At 35.4% G+C, this 21201-nt stretch overlaps 1 protein-coding gene across 1 annotated transcript in view; it reads right to left on the bottom strand.

Moving 5' to 3' along the window:
- Positions 1-21201, bottom strand: part of ANO3 (anoctamin 3) — a 123364-nt gene that overhangs the window by 43940 nt on the left and 58223 nt on the right. The window contains exons 5-10 of the mRNA XM_051621893.1: positions 15289-15441; positions 12779-12879; positions 8522-8566; positions 3103-3234; positions 1651-1757; positions 159-214 (exon numbers count right to left, since the gene is read on the bottom strand). Coding sequence (XP_051477853.1) covers positions 159-214; positions 1651-1757; positions 3103-3234; positions 8522-8566; positions 12779-12879; positions 15289-15441 — 594 coding nt within the window. The remainder of the gene's footprint in view (positions 1-158; positions 215-1650; positions 1758-3102; positions 3235-8521; positions 8567-12778; positions 12880-15288; positions 15442-21201) is intronic.

Raw genomic sequence — 21201 nt, 5'->3', positions numbered from 1 at the left:
CATTAAGGCTAGAGCTATAAATAATAAAAAAAAAAGTCTCAACAAATTACACAGTGAAATTTTTTTGCAGGATAAAATTAAAAATAAAGTAGGACCTCAAAACATTAATGAAAGCTGTAATCTAAATATAGAGACATATACAAAATTAAACAGGTTACCTCATGTGGTGGAAATGCTGCTTCATATGTTCCATTATTTAGTAATCTATTAATACCTAAAGAGAAAGAAAGCGTTAGTTCTGGTATCATTTTTTTATACACATTTAATTTCAAGCAGTGTGAATTTTCAGGTTACTTATTGAGATATAACTTAATATTAGATGCTCAGGATGCTGCTAAACGTGGCAATAATCAATAATCCCACCAACTGTTTGTGAAGGTCGTGCTGATTCCTCAAGCTTTCTGCCTCAAACTACAGCAACTTTCTGAGGGCCAGTGTCTGCAACTTTTCTCTCAGGGCCAGGTGCTCATGCCAGACCAAGTGTGAGAAGATCCTTACATTCATGTTGTATTCACCAGAGTATATGATACAGATTTATTGAGTGAGCAGATGACCTGACATACACTGAGAGGGGTATGGACAGACAATCCTCGAGGCAGCAAAACCCCTGCAGGCTTAAAAGCTAACTGTTGTTATTTTTAAATATAAGCCAGCTGAAGGAGTCTGTATCAGACCAATGCTCTGCAGCATACTGGCTGCACAGTTTAGCATCAGCTCCTTCAGTCTTCCTAAAAACAGATTTGTTGTACTATCAAAGCACATTATAAAAAATAAATAATAAATAACCATTAATAATTATAATTAAAATATTCAGTAGCCTGTAAGAGCACACCTGCAGCTAAGAGCTTCCCCAAGAAATAAGAACTTAGGATGGTTTTCAGATTTGTCCATTCCAATATACAAATAAAGCTGAACTAATCTTGTCATGAAATTTGCCATCATCAACTTCAAAGTCATTAGATTTGAACCTTTATTTTATATGTTTTTCTTACTAATGCTTTTCTTCAGAAACTCAAGCAACAACTTTCTGTAATTTCTATAATCTTCATAAGGATAAAGTATTAATATATCTCTATGTATTTAATTCTTAATTTAATTGCTGCAAAGAAAACAGGAAATCATATGTACATCCCCTCTTTGCAAATTAAAATGAGTGGTTAGACCTTCTAAAAATAATACTGCATAAACTGCAATAGCAGTTTTGATATAAACTGAAATTCTTCTTCAGGTCAACTGTTTCTGAGCTGCATGGAGACCTCAAACAAGTGAAGTGCAGCTCACATTGACTGCTGGACTGGAACTCCTGGGCAGCAGCAGAACTGCTAGCACCAGTCCTTGAAAACACTCAACACTTTTCTGAGGTACATGTTAGCTTTACTGTGGCTCTTGATTACATCAAGTTATCATGATCTCTCAAATTTATTCTAAGGAATGAGCAATTAGGTGGAAAATATTGCCAATTTTCATGGAGTTATTTCAGAAAATAGTTGATCTGCCATTCCTTCATTCCTTCAACTCTCTTACTGAGTGAACAAAAAGCTTTTATGGAATGGCAAAAATAACTGATTTTACTCAAATGATACATTTTCAGGCAAGTAAAGATACAACGTTTTTAAAGCTTCAGGTTAGGAAAAAACAGAGCATTCTCACCCATTTTGGATTTTCCATCTTCATACTTAGTTCTCTGTAGCATGTGATGCACAATTCTGCTTCTTGTGGAATTGCTGAAGAAGCTGTCTTTGTTGTTTATTGTAAAACTGTTAAAGTAATGAATGTATTTTAATATTCAAAGCAATGTATGGGTGTTGAAACATAACTGCTCAAGTTTTTTCTTCTTACAGTGATTTACTGGATTTTTACCCTCCTTGATTACTGCACATGATATAAGATTTTACATCCCTAGAGCATCTTCGCAGTTCTGATAAATTTATCATCATCACAGGTTACTGTTGGGGGAAAAAAAGAGCAACTAAAACTAAATTTTAAAATATTCTACTGTTTAGGTAATTTCTGTTTTGAATATAATTAATTTTAGAAAGATGTTCAGAAAAGGTGCTCTCAAATTCAAGTTATTTACGAGCTGGCAGATGTCTGTGTCATAGAACTACCAGAACTACTATTTAGAAAAAAGTAATTATCTCCCTGCACTGGACACTTGAATAGCAGCTCCAGAACCACTTTCTCTTAGAAATTCCTAGGAGGGAGACTAATAAAGCATCCTTTCCCAGATGGCTGTGGATTGTGGAGGCCAGAAATCTGACGTTCAGGAGCTTTTGTTTGCTCAGCTGTGCCAAAAAGTGACACTATTACAGTTGATAATGTCAGCTGAGCAGGTTGAGAAATAACACCAAAACCAGGTGACTGTTCTAATGCAATATAGTTCATTACTGAAAAAAAAAGATATTATAATGCAACTACTCTGTTTTCCAGGGTAAAGCCCGTCTATTAGCATATGGCTTCTCTACTGAGAAGAAAAAATTCCTATTTGGCCTAATTTATACCTGTATTTTATTTTAAATAAACTTTGAACTCCTAAAAGAACGATCACAAAATACTTCAAAAATTATGAAAGAGTCTGTTTCTATGGCAGTTTAACTACATCACCACCAACATGCTGATTTGAACAGTTTTTATTTGGCATATATATATTTCTGCTTTCAGAGACAAAAGCGTATTTTAAATGCAGATCTGATAAGAATGAAAAAAGTCATCACTGCTTTTAGCTTGCCTCCAGGTGTTCCCAATTTTAACAGCTGTGCCAGGTTTTGCCTAAGTAAATTAGGTAAATAAGCAAAGCAAACTTGAGGAAGTACATGCATTTTGGAATGTAATGGAAAGAAAAACTACTAAACCAAAAAGGCAGTGTTCATTTTTGGGTCAAATTTCTGCCTATACTTCTGCATGACCATCAAATTAACAAGTGACAGGGAGTAGATTTTGGCTTTAAGAGAAAACTCATAGAAAATATGAAATAGGATACTGAGTATTTGCCAGTGACCATCTGTTAACGGCTGCTTCTGTGGCACTTGCTTAGAAGAAGTGCGAAAATTTAAAAAAAGTCCTTGTGGTCTCTGGTGCTGCCTTTCCAGTTCCAGCACTTACTGGTGGATGCGCGCGCGGCTGAAGGGTGCTGTGTAGCAATCTGTTTCTTCCAGATCAGGCAAGGCCTCCTTATCAAGCTTCATTGGATTTCTGGGCAACCAGCTTTTCAGCTCTCTCATATTTCTCTGCAAACTGAGACAAGAAGAAGTCAGATTTACAGGCTCTCACCTGCTTGCTGTTTCTGTCTCCAGCACTGCGGATTGAGCGACACCGTGGTAGAAATGAAATGAAAGCAAGAATGTCCACATTATGTAGCTAACAGAAAATAAGGAGCTAAAGAGCAAAATTAACAGTATTTATTTGTGATATGTCTTGCACAATTTACTTGAACGCAGGAGATCATGAAATCAGTGGGACTATGGCTTGAGATGAGACTGCTGTATTGAGTCTGGGGAAAATAACTTTTGCAGGTAATTCATCTGGCATCATTGTGAAGGATTGTGCTTTACTCAAGAATATCTCCACTTAACTCTGTCTAGCCTCCCTGGACAAGGCAAATTAACTCCTCCCTCCCTTGCCCGCCAATTTGGACACTGAAATTCATAAAATTTGAAAGAAAATACGAAACAACTCAGGATCAAATTTGTATGGGTTTCTGATTTCAATAAAGCCTTCCCCTGTAAAATTTTCCTCAAAATCCAAGGGCTGATATTGCCTTGCAAAACAATGTACCTAAGCATCAAATGAAGGACACCTTACAGTTGGTCATACTGTATGTAGACAAAACCCCTAGGTATGGCTTCCTTCAGTTTCCTAAAAATTAACATTATAAAACACAAACAGAACATCATTTTTGTATCCACAACTAGATTATATACTGGTAATATAAAGGGCTTTCTTCTACTGGCAGCTTGCCTAGTGTCTTAGGACATGGCTTATGCAGGGGTTAATTTAGTGAAGTGCAGTTAAGTGCTAGAAGTTACCTCCTTATCGCTTTAGTTTTGTACTCCTTGCTGACCTACATTACTTTTGTATTCAACTGCTATGAAATGTGGCCATTTAAGGAGTAGTTTTCATACTAAATAAGTGATATGTTATGATACTATAAGCATATCAGACATCCAGAAAAAGTCTACATTTTTAGAGAAACATTCTCCAAATAATATTTTTTCCAGAGGTATCTGGGCCTTACTCAATGAATATGTATGCATGATATATAAAGCACATGTATATCACATCCACAAAAAATGTAAAGTTAAATATCAGTTTTATCCAAGGTGAATACTTAATTGCCTGTGCTAAGCAAAAGCACAGATACCCATTTCATAATTAAGAGCAGTAAGTGATGACACAGTAGGATGCTCTCCTTTGTGAAAATGTGCCTCTTATTACAGCAAAAAAAGTTCTACCCCTAATTGGACACCATGGCAGACAGAAATCTAAGCCAAATGTTTTACACTTAGATTTAAAATTCTCAAAATGTTCTTCTTGATATATACTGTTATATGTATTGGTGCACACTGTGTGTAACTGATACTGCACTTGAGGGACACTGCTCTATTTGATACTAAGCATTATGAGCCAAAGAACATAACTAGGATAATGAAGCTGAAACACAGAAACCTGTTCCCAGGCAGGTGCATCCCTTAAGTGTCTGCTTAACTCAAATAATCTCTTACTGTCTGAGCTGATTATCTTTACCAGTTCCTCTGGAAGTTCTCCCAGTACAAAGTTGCACATGGTGTATGTAAGTACAGTTTTTACTTTATTCATCTTTTTTCTATTCTACACATGCTGATGTTTTTTAGAGTCAGAACCCAGGCTCTGCATTAATGAGGAAATTATCCAGATGCATCAGGAAGAACAGAAAAACAATGCATCTGATTTCAGAGTTTTCATTATAAAATTCTCTTAGAATTGGTTATGTAAAAAGCCCTGATCATTTCCCCCCTCCAGAAGTCTAAAAACTTAGTAGATAATTTTTATCTTAAAGAAATTAGCTCTTTTAAAATTCATGTGTGCTCCTTTTAACATGCAAAGTTATGGAGAACAGCATTTGAGTAAATTAAAAATTTCCTCCAGATTGCATTTGCAGTTTCTCTTCTGAGGCAGAAAGGCTTTTTATCTCAGGTGTGATTGCTTTTTCATTACATCACTTACAGCTGGTCAATCCAAAGCTTAATGCCTTCATGTGGCAGAGGAGATTTCAACTGAAAAGTACACCCCACCTCCATATACAAAAATAATCCAGCAAAAGAAACCTCTTTTCTTGGTTTCCACTGTTTTACAATTAAAGAAGAAACTGAAATTTTATGGAACTCTCATTCAAAGTGACAACAAATTTCAGACAAATATTTGCTTAAATCACAGGACTAAGTATTAGCAAGTAGCAATTTAAATGGATTCTTGACTTAATCTAGTCAGTGTAGCCTATCCAAGAAGAGTAAAAGCAGACAGAGCTGGTCTGGTGAAGTCTCTCCTGAAGTCACTCAATGAGATAAAAACTATCCCAGGGGAACAGCACTGCAAGGATATAGGCAGCACTTCAGGCACACTTACTGAAACTGCTCCAGCTGGTGCTGTGGTAACTTTATGCACCTTGTGCTATGGGATATTCTGAAACACGTATATCTTTTATTCTTAGATATACAAAATTAATATTTCATGTAGAGGCCTGTAATTTCAGCTTTGCTCAGCTTTCCTAGTGAAATGTCCTGTTGGATTTTACTTGGTTGCTCTTTTTTGCAGGACTAGTTGAAGTCCAAAAATCCTCACATACTATGTTTACTCAGCAGACTGCAATGCAAAGAAACATAGCAGAAGTGAATTTGGGATGATGTGATCGGAGTTATGGAATGAGATGACAAGTGGTCACTGCTTTACTCGAGTATGTTATTTTTTATAGCAATCACCACCCAGTATTTTGCTAGGTGTTTGCACCTCTCAAAAATATACAAGACACTAGCCAGTACTGTCAACCAAATTACTGAGCATGGTACTACCTTTTGTAGTGGGAAATACCTTATGGTTGACAGATTCAATATATGGATACAGTTGTCACCCAATAAGTGAAAAAAAACCCAACAACTTTATTAGTTCAATGGAATTATATAAACAATTTCACTTCAGTATGCAGATTGAAATCCAGAAGGTTTTAAAAGTCCTTTTGCAAAGCAGGCTTATTGCAGCTCAGCTGCTAAACAAAGTCATTTTTGGTTCTCTATCCTTAGAAGTATAAATTCATTTCAACATTTCAGGGGGCAGAGTGAAGCTGCATACTATGGGCAACTGTCTTTTAATTTTCTTTTCATCAAAGTCATTCTTAACCAGCATGGAATCAGTGCATCTGATATGGCAGACACAAGACTGATTCATTAGATTATTCAGTCTTAGAACTGAGAGTTCAGAGAAGTTTTAACACCTTCATTATTTACTTCCATGTCCCACTTCTAGCAACTTCCTTTCCTCTGAAATGATTGCTTAAAGGCTTTTAAAACATTGGTCTTAAGGAGTATGAGAAATTATTCCTATAGTGTAGCCCTATGAATAGAGTTCAGGCTTCACAGTATTGAGTACAATGCTAAGGATTTGGGTTTTTTTAAGGTATGTAAATAAAGGAGAGACACCACATAGCTATCACAAATAAGGCAGTATAACATAACCATTACACTTCTGCCCTTTCATTGATGTTCCTACTAATCTTTTGCAAACTTTTTAAAGAACATGTATAGATCTATGCATCTACCATATAACCATGTCAATAAACACAGAGAATTGTACATGCCCCAACAGAGTCTAATAAACTGGTGTTGCCTTTTATTCTTAAACTATAGAAACACTATAGAGTTATTATTTTACTTTTGCTATATAAAGAGTTTAATATAGTTATTCATCACAGCTCTTGTAAATTCTACTTAATAACTTAGAAATATTAGTGAGAGATTTCGTAAGTTACAGACAAGCAATTAACTTTGAAAAGTTGTAAGACGCAAAGAAACAATGACAGTAGCAGAAGTTCAAATGGTGAGATGTGTATGACAGCAATTTTAGAGTTAGCTTTAATTTTTAGAGATATCTTTTTCACATTATTCCTTTGTACACTGGTTCGTATAAAGTGGCAGAGGAAATATTCAGAAAAATATTCATCCCCAAATTCTCAGAAGTAAAAACATTTGTCTGAAATGAAAAATTAATCTGGCACCAAAATTGTTTATTACTTGGTTCACAGGTACTGTGCAACTTCAGTTGTGTGTTTCAGACATCTGTCCTTCTAAATAAAGAAAATAAATGTATTTAATGGCTAGTACTCACCAGATGGATTACAGATGAAATGAGACAATTTTGCAGTAAAGCTTGTTGATTTTGCCTTTGCATTACAAAGCACATCGCTTAAATTTTTCATAATGCACACTAAAATGGAGCAAGCATGTGAATGACTGGGAAGAGGAAAAATGCAGTTGTAAATTTATGTTTTAGGTTGGTTTATCTCAATATACTTTATCTGCTTATCTATTCCAAGTTTCTTCACTTTATCATTCAAGATTGTTTTGTCTATTTTTGTTAGCTGATCATCTTGCAAGCAAATTGATATCATGAGACTACTTAAACTGTTCCTGAGAAATAATGAGAGCTCTTCATCATCTAAAGTACAAACAGGAGAACCTAAATCAAATGTCATCTCATCTCAGGATCCAACTCAAATAAAAACCTGTGATAGAAAACTGGTTCTGGAGATTTCCCTCATGTAAAAATGTTCATATCTTTTCTGTAGGTAATTCAGATTTACAAGACATCACTATATCTGACTAGAGCAATGGGGAGTAATTCCAGTTCACAGTGGCCCCTATTCTCACTCCCCAGCTCCTCCAGGCTCCTTTTGCCCACTGCTGTGTCCTCTTGGACCCTTCTCCTGGCTGGCAGAAACCGTAACAACAGCAGCAGCCACAGGTGAGGTTTGCATGTGTCTGCCTCCCAGAGAGTCACAAATAGCTTTTACAGCAGCATATAATTTATTCTGTCAGCTATAAAACAAACATTCAAAAGAAGCCTGTGGTGCATGGCACTGATTTAGTCCTGATCACCAGGACACATATGAGAGACATTTGCATGTCTGAGGAAACAGCTGACGACCAGAATCTGAGACATGCACTCCAAAGCATCTTCCATGCTAAAGAAATATGCCTTGGTAACAGCAGACATTAATGTAAGGCTTCAATATTAAAGCTCTTCTGTCAGGATAAGGCTTTTTTTTACCCCTGGCATAAACACATTTGCATTGCTAAAAGGAGACCTGGCAAAGCTGTAAAGTACTGTGTCTCTTGGCGGATGAATATTTTAACACTTTGGGCTAACATATTTTGAGTTTTCAGAAAAATAATCTAACTTTCCAAGTTTCCTGGATAAATTTACAACTGCGAATGGATTTTCTTTAGCAGGGTGACTATCTGACAAAATTAGAAGCTACACATCACCCACCAACCTGCCCATGGTTTTGCTCCTCCAGTCAGTGTAATAACATTTTTTCCTGAAAGAACAGCAAAAATCAGCTGAGAATAATCAAGTAGGAGACAGTTGAAAAGGACATATACATTATAAAAGAACACTGGACATTTTAAAACATGCAATTTCATAGGCAGAAAGGTGAAAAACATTTAAAAAAGACAACTGAAATAGAATGACATTCATATGACTCATCAGACACAGTTCAGTGGTGTCATGCTAGTCTTTATTTCATGTGGTCTTTTTTAGCTTTTATTTCACTAAACTCATTTTAGAAGAATTAACAGTCTACTAAATGCCTATGGTCTCTATGCAATGAATACCATAAGCACTTAACTCCATTAGGCACTATCTTCATTATCTGAAATGTTATACTATCATCTTTCCCTGACATTTTGCATCTGACTGAAGAACAATACAAGGTCCTAAAAAACCTGAGTATTACCTGCAACAAACAACTTTTATGTTCACAGTTCTTTTCTCTCAACCCATCACCTGTCATAGCAACTTAGAGAAACAAGACCAGAAATTCCCAGTAAAGTCTGTAAATAGCTATTTTGAAACTAGATAGAAACATATTTGCTGCAATGTAATATTTTACACATGTAGTTTCAATTTTTTCAGGTTTTTTTTTGTTTGTTTGGTTGTTTTTTTTTGTCTCCTGCTATAATGTCACATTTCCACTACACCAAGTAGTGGAATCTTGCAGATTCAATCCTCAAGGTATCTGTATCTTAATTCTGGGACTTAAGTGGAGAAGTTCAGCACCAGGATCTTTGCTCCTTGCTTAGTTCATCTTCTACTTAAACTTTGCCTAAATCCTTTCTGCTTCTGCAAGGTTTGTTTTTTGGGAGGAAATTAAAACAAGCTTATGTGGATAAATTAATGTAAAAGTTCAGCACTATTTTCAGTGGATATATTATCCCCCCCCAACACACACAAAAATGGCACTTGCACTCTGGTTACTTCTCCATCACTTTTAAGCCCAGAACCATTCGTAGTTAAGGTCTGCAACTCCCCAACTGGGCACTGAGATTGATTAAAGTATATTACTTACATTAAAGTAACAATGACATGAATACATTAAAAGGAGTGGGAAGGAAACGTTGCCTAGAAAATGCATGGCCATTGGAAAGCTCTGTATCTACCAATCTGGAGGCTGTTACAGCCTGACACTTGGTACCACTAGGCAAATTGTAAATGAAGCAATGAAGAATTAATAAAGGATTTTCAGACATAACATTTTTGAACAAAACACTTCCTTCATTCCCTTTAATTTCCCTTACCTCTTTGGCACAGATGGAGTCCAGGTGAGCTACACATACAACTAATTTATTCATTATACACCATAATAATTCTGTGTCACAAGAGATACTTGTATACACCGATGAAATGAACCTTTTGTCTGAGTTTCAGAAATAGGTAACAGAGCTTCATTTCTACTGACAGGCTCCATACTTAACAAAAATATCTATAAATTGTTTAAAAAGTATAATTCAGTCATTATCTAACCTTGGTGCTAACATAAATCCTGTCTGAAACCATATGCAAGACAACAGAGACTACCACAGACTCTTTTGAAATGCTAGAAAAATTTCCTTTTCCAATTGAATCACAGATTCCATCTCTATTACATATATGACGTGAACTATTTATCTGCCAACACATTTAGGTAAAATACCATAATAAAAGAGTTCTTGGATGCTGGGTGGTCCCTTGCATCAGAAAAAAAAAGCAGTTTCACTGTTCAGCAACAGAGAGAAACACTTCTTAACCTAATTCATAAGTCTATGGATTTATTATTTTTTTTTAGATTCCTGGATGCAGCAAAATGAACCTAAAAAGTATGAGTTTAATTCTTCATGTATTGTGAATTGATGATACTGACATAAGATATATTTAAGTGACCATAATGGAAAGCCAAAATTTTGCAACACTGTGCAAGAGAACAAGAGTGTAGTGCATTAAATACTGCTGGGAAGGTTAGCTCTCTGCTTTGGTTATGTATTAAAAATGGACAGTAAGAAGCCACTGATAAATCAGATAAAGGCTAAGAGAAATAATCTGTTCTTATAATTCTAGAATATCTTCAAGTTGGGAGAGACCCATAAGGATCATCAAGTCCAACTCCTGGCTCCTCGTAGTGCTATCTGAAACTTCTTGGGAGGGAACGACTCATAATTCATTGTAATTGGGGGAGAAATGTATGAGTTGAGCTTCTCTGTCCACTGACTGGAGAAAATAGTTACCTCAGGAAAACAGTATGTGCCATCCAGTTAAGGAAAGCTTTACTTAAATAAGCAGGCTCAAGACTTAAGCACAAGTGCTTTTGACAGAACATGTAATCAAATTACAAACAGCGTAGTGATAGGATGTTATGGAAGTGTAGATGGCTCGTTCTGCATCCATGAAAAGCCATCAGGGGTAGCCTAAGATAAAGACATGAACACTGCCTCAGCAAGTCCCTAAACCACAGCCTTCTGGAGAGAGAGAGGGACACTGCTCTAGATTTGCTCAGCTTCTGTATTGGACACTTCAGACAGGCTGCTGGCAGAGCGAGACAGACCTTTGTTCTACTCGGCTATGTCCACTTTGTGTGCAGAATAGAACTACATTCACTTTTACTTTTTTAAAAGTATAGAAATTAAAGAAACAGCCTCTTTAAGCTACACAAGTTTCAGATTGCTAAGTCATTTAAATTCCTATTAAAATATTTTTTAAGAAAAAAGAAATGGTGATCAATTTATTATTTCTCACAGTTCTGTTACGGAGTTAAGAGGTGGACAGTGGGCTTTTATCTTACCAAATCAATATGTTTCATTTTACAGCAACACTGCCAACAAGGTCAAACAGCAAAATTTAGCATTTTATGTACTTTTGGTGCACTGAACTGAGTGGGATAAAATGAAGCTAAAGCAAGAGTCCAGAAACACAGGAACATGGATCAGACACTTTGGAAAAAAAAAAAAAAAAAGAGAATGTATTTACATGGCAGTTAATAATATAATAATATAATAAACAAACATGACTTTGAATGCCTTCCAAAAAAAGTAGTATTACGAAAGTCAACACTTTTTTTTCCCCTGAAGAGTACTACTGAACTGTGAAACTACTAAAATGATGAACAAATCAAAACGTCGCTAAATCCTAACTTCATTTTGTGTATCAAGCATCAAAAGCAAGAAAGAACTATTTTTAATTGGAATTTAGATTGTTTATGTGCACACTATGAAAATACTTCTATATTTAAAATGGTGACAAGTCTTATTCAATCTAGAGAAGCTCAAATGGCACTAAAATAATATTCTCAAACATACGGAAGATGACTTATAGAGCTATTTTTTCTTATGGAAAGCACTTTCAAGGCTTAATAAGATGAGGTGGAAACTCAGTATAGCACTGGCTATTTGAAGAAAGGTTTGAGAAAAGGATGCTTCACAATGTTTCTGGCTTAGGACCAAAAAGAGCCACATTGTGACAGCAGAAATCAGCAGGGACATGAAAGAGCACTTGGCAATGCAAGTGAGAAAGGAGTGCTGTAAGGGTACTTCCCCTGGGAGCCACACAGCTTTGGCATCTGGATACCACTTCAACTCCTGATGAGATTTAGAGCACAGTACACTCTCTTCTCTCTCTGGAAGAACGTTATTAAAATATACATTTTCCCCTTTAAAAACTTCTATATTATTGCAGAAGATATCAACTGTATGACAAATAAATATAAAATATTTATTGCAAAAATGTATGATAGGATTAGTTTAGTACAAGGAACTCAGACCAAGAAATAAAGGTATCTCATTGAAGCATGTCAGTATGTGTTATATTGGAGACAAAGAAGCCAAAGCCACCAGCTGTTTCTATCACTTCACTTGGCTTTGGGTAAAACTTCAGAAATAACCTAAAATCATGGAGAATACTTGTGTTGAGATGGGGAATACCTGAACCTCTGCCAAGGGCAATCAAAACAATGTGTAAAGTATTAACATTATTTTCTAAAGACACATGCTCAATTTGACTTGGAAGCTAACCCTGTAAACAACTACCACAGCTAAGTGTGGAAAAAAAAAAAAAGTCTATTATTTGTTTCTCCTCTTCCCCTTCCACATCATCTCATTAAATTAAGTATAAGCATGCCTGGGCATTATGCAGCAGTGACTGCATTTAGCCTTGAGGTAAGTAACAAAGTACTAATATTAAGCATTAAATTACAATTTTCTTAAAATAGCTTCCACTATACCTGAAAGGCATCCTGATGTTCATTCTTTCTGCATATTTGCACAATGTCTCCCATGGACAGTGAATTTTAACAAACATGATATCACTGTTTGTAACAGCTGGCTGTAAAGAGCAGTAAAAAATAAAAACATATTAATGATTCAAACCTCTGTGGCATTCACCCTTCTAAAAGCATCCTTCAGGATCAAATGCTGGTTTTAGGCCAGAAGTGGCCATGCAAGACTGAAAACATTCTAAGTGCTCTGAGCTAGACAGAGGAAAGCTAGTAACTATTTTTTTCTTCCAGACCCTGTAATATGACTAAACTAGCAACTGTCAAAAGGAACCTGTGGGATAGATCTTTGCTCATAAACACCGCAGAAATAGAGAAAGGCTACATGCAACATTTTTTCACGTGGAATAAATTAATGAAATTTAAATCCCCTCAAAACCACCTTAGATGAGCAGTTGGAAGACCCTTCTGTGTGTGGCCCATTTGAGGAGCCTAGTACTCAGCTGCTGGAGAAGAGCTGAGAGAAAGCTGCAGGTCCCACTCTGCCAAGTGGTAACTCCAAGGAATGGTTAAGTCATTCTGCTGTGAAGTTATAAATGTGATCTCTGTATTAATTGAACTTTTTAATAAAATTACACAAATGTTTTTCTTACTGATTTACTCACTGATTACTGATTTGTGCATAAAATAGAGGCTTCAGCATGGCAGGCTCCTATAATTATCTTTTCTTATGAACACTGCAGTTCCACACGCTTCTCCCAGATGTATTTGCTTGAGTCTTTATAAGTATATATTTTGATAGAGTTGAGTCTGATTAAAGACTCCCCAAACCTCAAATGGTTTGGTAAGTAAAGGTAAAAGAAAATTTAGTTAAAGGCTTAATAAAATTTTAAATGTTCACAATTCTACCTACCAATTCCATAAAATCAGACCACAGCTCAATAACACTACTCACAGGATTTTCTTTTACTCACTAGGTGAAGACAAAAACATACAACCAGAAGACAATGAACAATACTTGATATCTAGCAATTATGATCTTAGAAAATTTTCTCTCAAGTGTCAATACTTCTGAATTTACTCCAGCTGAGCTTATTCTGGTTTCAAGAAATATCCCAAAATCCAATTTATTGTTTTGTCTACTATGCTCCAAACACAACCTTAAAAACAAATTGTAAACTACTCTCAGGTAGTTTATTTATTTTTTAATTTTCAACGTGCTCCATGGTCAGCTAGAACTTCCAAGGACTTCAAAACAGTTACAAGCTCATTGCTTTAACACAGAACGTAGATGCTAATTCTACGGAGTTAAAAAGTGTAAATCTGCATGAAAGATACATGAACTATAAGAGTTTACTTCAGGATAGACTAAATATATGCCAGTTTTAGAAGTAAATAATGAAAGAGTAAAATTTCAAGGCTGTTTTTCTGGCTTTTTTTCCCCCCTCCTTTTTATATTAGTAGTGTCATTACTAATATCCCAACAGCAGCAATAATTTAACATGATTGTGGAATGGTTCTAGGGGAAAAAACAAAAGGCATTTGCCTATCATTTCACAGAAGGAAACTGAAAATTCCTGACAATCCACCACACTCCACTAGCAAACAGCACAGAAGGAAAAAAAAATATTAAAAAAAAAATCACAATTCCCAACAATTTATTTTTTAACAATGCAAAGAATACCTTGTTTTTAGCATTTATTTAGAAGCTTGATTGTGAGCACCTAGAAATAAATATTAATTAATCTCTATTGTACCAGCAACTGTACTAGGAGACTTGAAGAGTTTTTAGCTTGGAATGCTGGGAAAACAAACTATAACAGATCAGAATCAACACACAAAATTACAAATATGCAACAAAAAAAAACCCCAAAAAAACAAAACAAAAAACCAAACCCCTTCTTATACTCTAAGACTCAAAGTTTTTAAAAGTTTCAGTAGTTAAAGAAAGGGAGGAGGAATGTGAAAGTAAAACTTTGCATTTGGCATATTATAAGAATTTAATTTTTAAATCACATTAGAATTACAGGCCTTTTTTTTTAAATTGGATTAAAGAAAATTCAGAAGCATGTACAGTAGCACTGAAATTGTAAACTAGTCTGGCTCAAAGAACCCAATGCAGATTAAGCCATGGAAACTAGAGATGGATCAACTTGTTGAAAATCTTTACTCCTTTAAAAACAGAGAATTCAGTCTCATGAATTCTGCTGATGTTATATATTAAAGCAACAACATGAGTTACTGAAGCTTCTTCTGCTTTTGCAAGCATATGGAGCTGCAAGGTTTCCCTCTATACTGCATTACACCTGCTTCAACTTAGAAGTTACTATAATGTGGGTGGTACAAGCATGGGTATATATGGATAAACACTATAAACCAACTGTAATTATTAATTATTAATAGCATTTTTAAAAGCCTAATTGGAAAGGCTTGTAAGATTATTAGGAATAATTTATATATCTAATTAATATGACAGTACTATAAAGGTTTTCTTGTACCACATGAGCTCCAAGACTCACCTCTCGTTCTAACATCAACCCTTCTGCTCTCAAATTCTTCTCAAATGTGCTTCTTTTTTCTACCTGTGGACTTGACTTTTTGTAGACCAAGATGTAATCAATGCGTTTTTTGCCATCTTTGAAGAAGAGGCCTGATGATGCCATGGGATCAGCCTGGAAAAGATCAAATAAAAATACACTAAATATTACAATCATAAAGATAAAAAGCCCTGTCAACAATTCCATGTAACACAGCATTTGCTAAAGCATGGAAATGTCCACAAGACTGAATAAGTCACAAGAACAGGCAGTTCTTAGGCATCAGTTGGTCAGGATTTCAAATTCATTAGAACAAAACAAAATAAAATAGCTCCACAAAGCCCATGTTCTAGCTATTTCTTTCATCTGTGGAAAAACATAAATATTATTGCATGGTATATAAGATATGAACTTCTGCTAATCCTTACTTTCAAGTAGGAATTGATAACATTTAAAGAAAAGTAAATTAAATCAATTTACCAGCTTTGTATCTGGGTAAGTTTTATATAAAAACCCTTACAAAACAAACATACCTGTGTTTTCTCCAAAAGAGAAATAAATCTAAAAAATTGAAAAAGATGTTACATTGATTGGAATGGGTTTTCCTGGGTATTCCTGTTTAAGTGCTTCTTCATTGTCATGTTAGCAATGTTTAAATCTTGTCTAGTTCCTTCCCACCATGCTTGTAAACACCAGGGATTCTCTGACCTGATATGCAAACCTCTGCTTTACATGCTGCTGCTGCAAGCTGTTTTTGCATTCTGTGTTTTGCATGATTCAGAATAGACAGTGACTGCATCAACTGGTGTCAGACTCTGAAGAGTTTGAAATCTGAAAATGTAAACTGAGAAACTATCATCTTGTTCTGGAGAATGAAGCACACAAACTGTTCAGAACAAGTATGATCGTTTGAAGATCCGTTACACCCATATATAAGGGACCAGAAGTCTAGGAATGCTGCACCTTTTAGCCATGAAGCAGGCAAAAGCAGATAGAAAAAACCTGGCCAAAATTCCCTCAAGGGGAGATCTAGACAATATTTTCTCATGCAGTTTCTGTACAGATGTTCTGCAAATTAAATTTATCTTTTTGTAATGCAGTTCTACACTTCTTTGTATTATTATTTCTAGCCTTTCTTTGCTCATTTCCAATCTTTTGCTTTCCTTCAATCCCTGTTTTCTTTCTCATGCAAATATGCCCTCAGCTTCATCTGCACTAAACAGATTTATAGGGGGGCAACGTTCCATAAATAAGGAGCTTTGATGATAGCAGAAAGACATTTTCCAGATGTTCCTCTCAGACCACTTTAGGTGAGTACTGCCACATGCTGAGATGTGCAATACTGAAGCCACTTATCACAACCAAGCAGTGAACCCAGCCTATAATCTATTGACTTCAGGTCTGATTCACTTGAATGCTACTTGGACTTTGCTAGCTTTACTTTATTGTAATTCTCATCCAACATTGTTCCCCTCTACGAGCAGGAACACCTCTGCCAGTAAAAGAATTTATCTGATGCTTTAGGTGCTTTTTCATTTGAGCTGAAGGAGCTCCATAATGTCTAAGCAGAATCAGGGAGCAGTTATTTCAATTAAATGTATGAGTCAAGGTGTACTGATCACACCTGGCACAGAGAATCAATCTTTGAGTACAGTGGGCATTCAGGCTAATGCACATTTATTATTTATCTGCTGTTTTGGACCAATAGATCTCTGATTCATTCTTTCACCTTTTTCTCAACAGAATGGAAGAGAAAAGCATCAGCAGAAATACTTTGTGCAAAGCCCTTACTCTCCTCTACTTGCTCTTAGTTTTCTTGTTTCTCCTGGAAAACACGTATAAAAAGGTTTGATGAATGTTTGGTTTTCTCTCTAATCTTCTTCATCCTCTCTAGCCTCTTAGTTTTCCAGATTTTCTGAAACAGCACCCACATGATTTGCTTTCCTACATCTACACGTATATGAAAACTTCAAGTTTGATTTGATAAATTCCTTTTAGAGTATTGTTATATAGTTCAACATGCCAGTTTTAAATTAACCATGTTCTTCCAAGGCTTTAAATACAAGAACTTTAAATCTTATCTAGTTGTGTAGGCTAAGGCTGTGAAGTGCTTCCTCACTCAACAGTAAACTTGCTCATAACGCAGAATTGTAATACACTGGTTTGCATCAGTTATTACCCGAGGCTTTGCCACTACAGATCTGGTGCAGATCCTTGGTTTTATTTATTATTTATCATCATTTTTGGTTGATAACAAATAACATGACATACTGCTTCAGAGCCTGAAACAGTGTAAAATTCAGAATTCTGACTGTATTATGAAACTGACGTTTATAGTTCACAGAAGACAAAACAAATTGATCAATTTAACCTAGCAGAACAAGTTTTCACGCCAGGAGAAAAAATGAAACAGAAGTACAATGCAATTATTTAGCAAAGTTATAAAATAAATAGAGTTTACATTTCTAGTTAATATGATACAAGAAGCCTTTCCTTTGATTTAGCCAACATGGAGGGATTTTTCAAGAAACTATTTTTCAGATTCTAATTAATAAGCAATGCCCTCTTTCCCAAGTGGGAACAGCTGTTTTGCATGATCTTTCTCTCCCCAATTAATTTAAGTAGCACAATTCACAGAAATGATAGCTATTTCAGCTCCACTGATTTCAGTCTACTGTTCTGCTTCACAGATTCAACTTTTGCCAATTTTTCACCCCATACATAGAAAGACACATTCTAGAAGAGTGAATTGAACCATTCCCATAACAGTAAGCAAATCTGAGGTTCATGTAAGAGTCAAGGACATGGTATGGGTAGGCTTCAGATTTGTGGTACTTTAGTAATAGGAAAACCACTAGCAAATTTACTGAAAATTAGTGAAAAATACACTGTGAAATATCAAAATACTTTTTTTTTTTTTCACTTTATACCACTGAAAGTTAAGAATAATATGTACTACCAAGGTAAACTCAGAAGTTAATTAGAACCAAATATTAATATAAAGTATCTATTCGAACCATTCATTTTGCCTTCACTTAACCATTGACCAGCCTCAACAAGGCTAACATAAAAGCAAGTGTTTAAAGGCTGGCAAAACCTCTATAGACATATTGTATAGACAGTTTTATAAATTCTGAATAATTATTTAGCTGCGTGTTGATATGTGATTTATAGGCCACCTTGTTCTCAGACACAGGCAGGATCTAAGCGCAGAGACTAGCAGGTCTGTGGATGCTCCTTCTCTTCCTTGCTTCTAATTCCCAGTCCTCTGGTTCACAAGGGGATAGAACTCGAGAATTCTTCCTCTCTGTCCCTTTCCCAAGCTCATTTACTCCATATTGCAGCTTCATCTGCTAATTGCAATTTCATTTCCATAAATACATTGAACTCTGTTACACTTGGCATAACAGTGACAAGACCCTGCTATTTTTTTAACCAATAAGCAAACTCCTAATGACTTGTCAAAATATTTACAATGTACACTGGGCAACAGCAAAACCTCAAGCACATTCAAATGTCTATGAAAAGTTCTCTCTAACCTGTCTGGGAGAGAGCATGTACTAGGAAGCACAATGACATTTCCCTCTACCACTGACCCAGTGTTCAGGCAATTTCCGCTCAGGTGTATTGTCTGTGGAATTCCTCTTCCATAACTTTGCCCACCTTCCCCCCAGTCCACGTAATCTTTCAGATTCTACAACACTTTTTATAAGGGTTTCCACAGCTCATGTTTGGGAGAGGCACCTCTTTTTTTTTGTTTTGTTTTGTTTGAACTTGGGTCAAGTTCACTTTATTTGATGCTTCTACAAATAAGTAACATTCACACTGAAGGATCCACCATGTCCACGGTTAGTGTCCACATTCAGAGCTTATTACTTAACTCTTATGTTTAAGTATTATCTGAAAATAAATAACATTTTTGATGGTAACTACAATTGGCTTATTTCCATGAACAAAAGTGAGATTCCTAATTAATGCTTCTTTTGTTTCAAGATGTTCAGGCTGTTTAAAAATAAAACCTGGGACCCCAAGAAGGTTCCAGACTTCTTAAGTAACATGGAATTAGCTGTGAAAGTATTTTAAAATATTTAAAAAATAATACTAGACTCATTTTTTACATTTTAAAAATCATACTCTGATTAAGAGTACTCTAAGGTAGGCTTTATGATAAATTATCTAAGCTCCCAACTAAGTCAGCAATCATCTCTGCGTGCCTAAAGGGTTTTGGAATGGATAAGCCAGGAACAGATTCATCCTTTTGATTCCTTAATTCCAAAAACAGAGATTGATCTTAGGTCTATGTAGTTTTGGGTTCCTTTTCTTTAGCAAATAACTATCAGCAGAATAATATAGGAGAGGAAACTTGAGGACATATTTTAATATGCAAAGTTAACCAAACTACCTTGGGCATCAGAGACAACACAGCCTGGTTAACAGGCCAGGCTGCTGCAATCACCCATGCTAATGTATTTCTGTGTATACTGCACTGCACAGAAACTACTTGTTTTCTGAAAAACTGAAGGAAGACTTCCAGAAATACCTGAACTTCTTAATAAAACTGCAGTTTTACTTTTTAGGACTAAACCAAAGAACAAAGAATTACTAATGATTTTAGCTTCTTCACAGAGAACATTTCTTTTCCATTTTCTTTCTATTCAGACTTAGAGGAAGCATGAAAAGTACATTTAGGTATAATGTGAAAAATACATTTTGCTTAGAAAAGGACTAGGTTTAGACAATCTTATGCAAAACCTTGCAAGGAACTCTGTTCTATGTTACTATATAAGGAAGCAGCAATGGAGGATGTTTGTAGACAGGAGGAGGCTTCACATTTTTAATACTTAATCACTTTTATTTGCTCTTGAAGTTTAACAGGGAGGCCTTAATAAGAAGCACACTGACATGACCACTGAAATTTGTTCTATGTTTATTTTTTAAAACTTTCATCTTGATGATAAAATTACTTACAATTCCAGAAATATTTCCTGAGCTCTCTTTTTTTTTTTTTTTAATTATTATTATTAAACAAAACCTCACAGCAGATGACAGCCATGTACTAGAAGCATAAACATGAAGTTAACTTTTGCTGCACTTTACAATGTCATTCTCTTCTGGGATAATGATTATATCTGTTATGATTCCTTTTAGGCTTTATTTTCTTTTGTGTAGTTAGTGTGCATTTGTGGACTTCTCCTTATCTACCCAGCTCCCTTTGCTGTTCTCCTTTCCAGTACACTGTTGTCAGCTGACAACATCTCATCCTTATTTATACACCAAAACATTTTCATTGCCAAGCCTTCTCTTGCAGCACACATGCCTGACTTCCACTGAACACAGGAGCAAGGTTAATAGCGAAATAATCTATGTGAAACCAGTGCTAAATTGACAGGATTAAAACATACAGCACAAATCTGTGCAACTCTGAAAGTTATGGACTTAAACAGGAAAAAATGAAACATGAAAATACTTCCTGCAAATGTGTGAAAAATACAATATTAAGACTGAAGAACATTTTTATTCTGCAGATACTACATTTAATTTAGTCCATTTTTCAAAACGACCTACATTAAATTTTGTAATCAAAACTTTTTTTTTCCAGGAGACAGAGGAATAAATATGTTCAGAATCTCAAAGAATCCAATAAAATACCCAAAAAATGTTTTACAGTTTTTCACAGATTTATCCTTTAATAATCATTGTAATAATCTACACTGAATGCACTGTTTTACTCAACTTACAATTCATTTTCAGCAGTACATCCAGCTGATTAGATACAATTCTCCATATGTTTTGGTCAATTGCTTATTTAAGGTATTACTTAAAATTCCTTAGAAGTTATGTAGCATTTCTGAAGATCAAAGGAGAACTTGTTTCAGACTGGATCCCACACAAAGC

The sequence above is a fragment of the Apus apus genome, chromosome 5, assembly GCF_020740795.1.
Source record: "Apus apus isolate bApuApu2 chromosome 5, bApuApu2.pri.cur, whole genome shotgun sequence".
Lineage (NCBI taxonomy): Eukaryota > Metazoa > Chordata > Aves > Apodiformes > Apodidae > Apus > Apus apus.
Note: the sequence above shows the minus strand (reverse complement) of the source record. Positions and strands in the feature narration are given on the sequence as shown.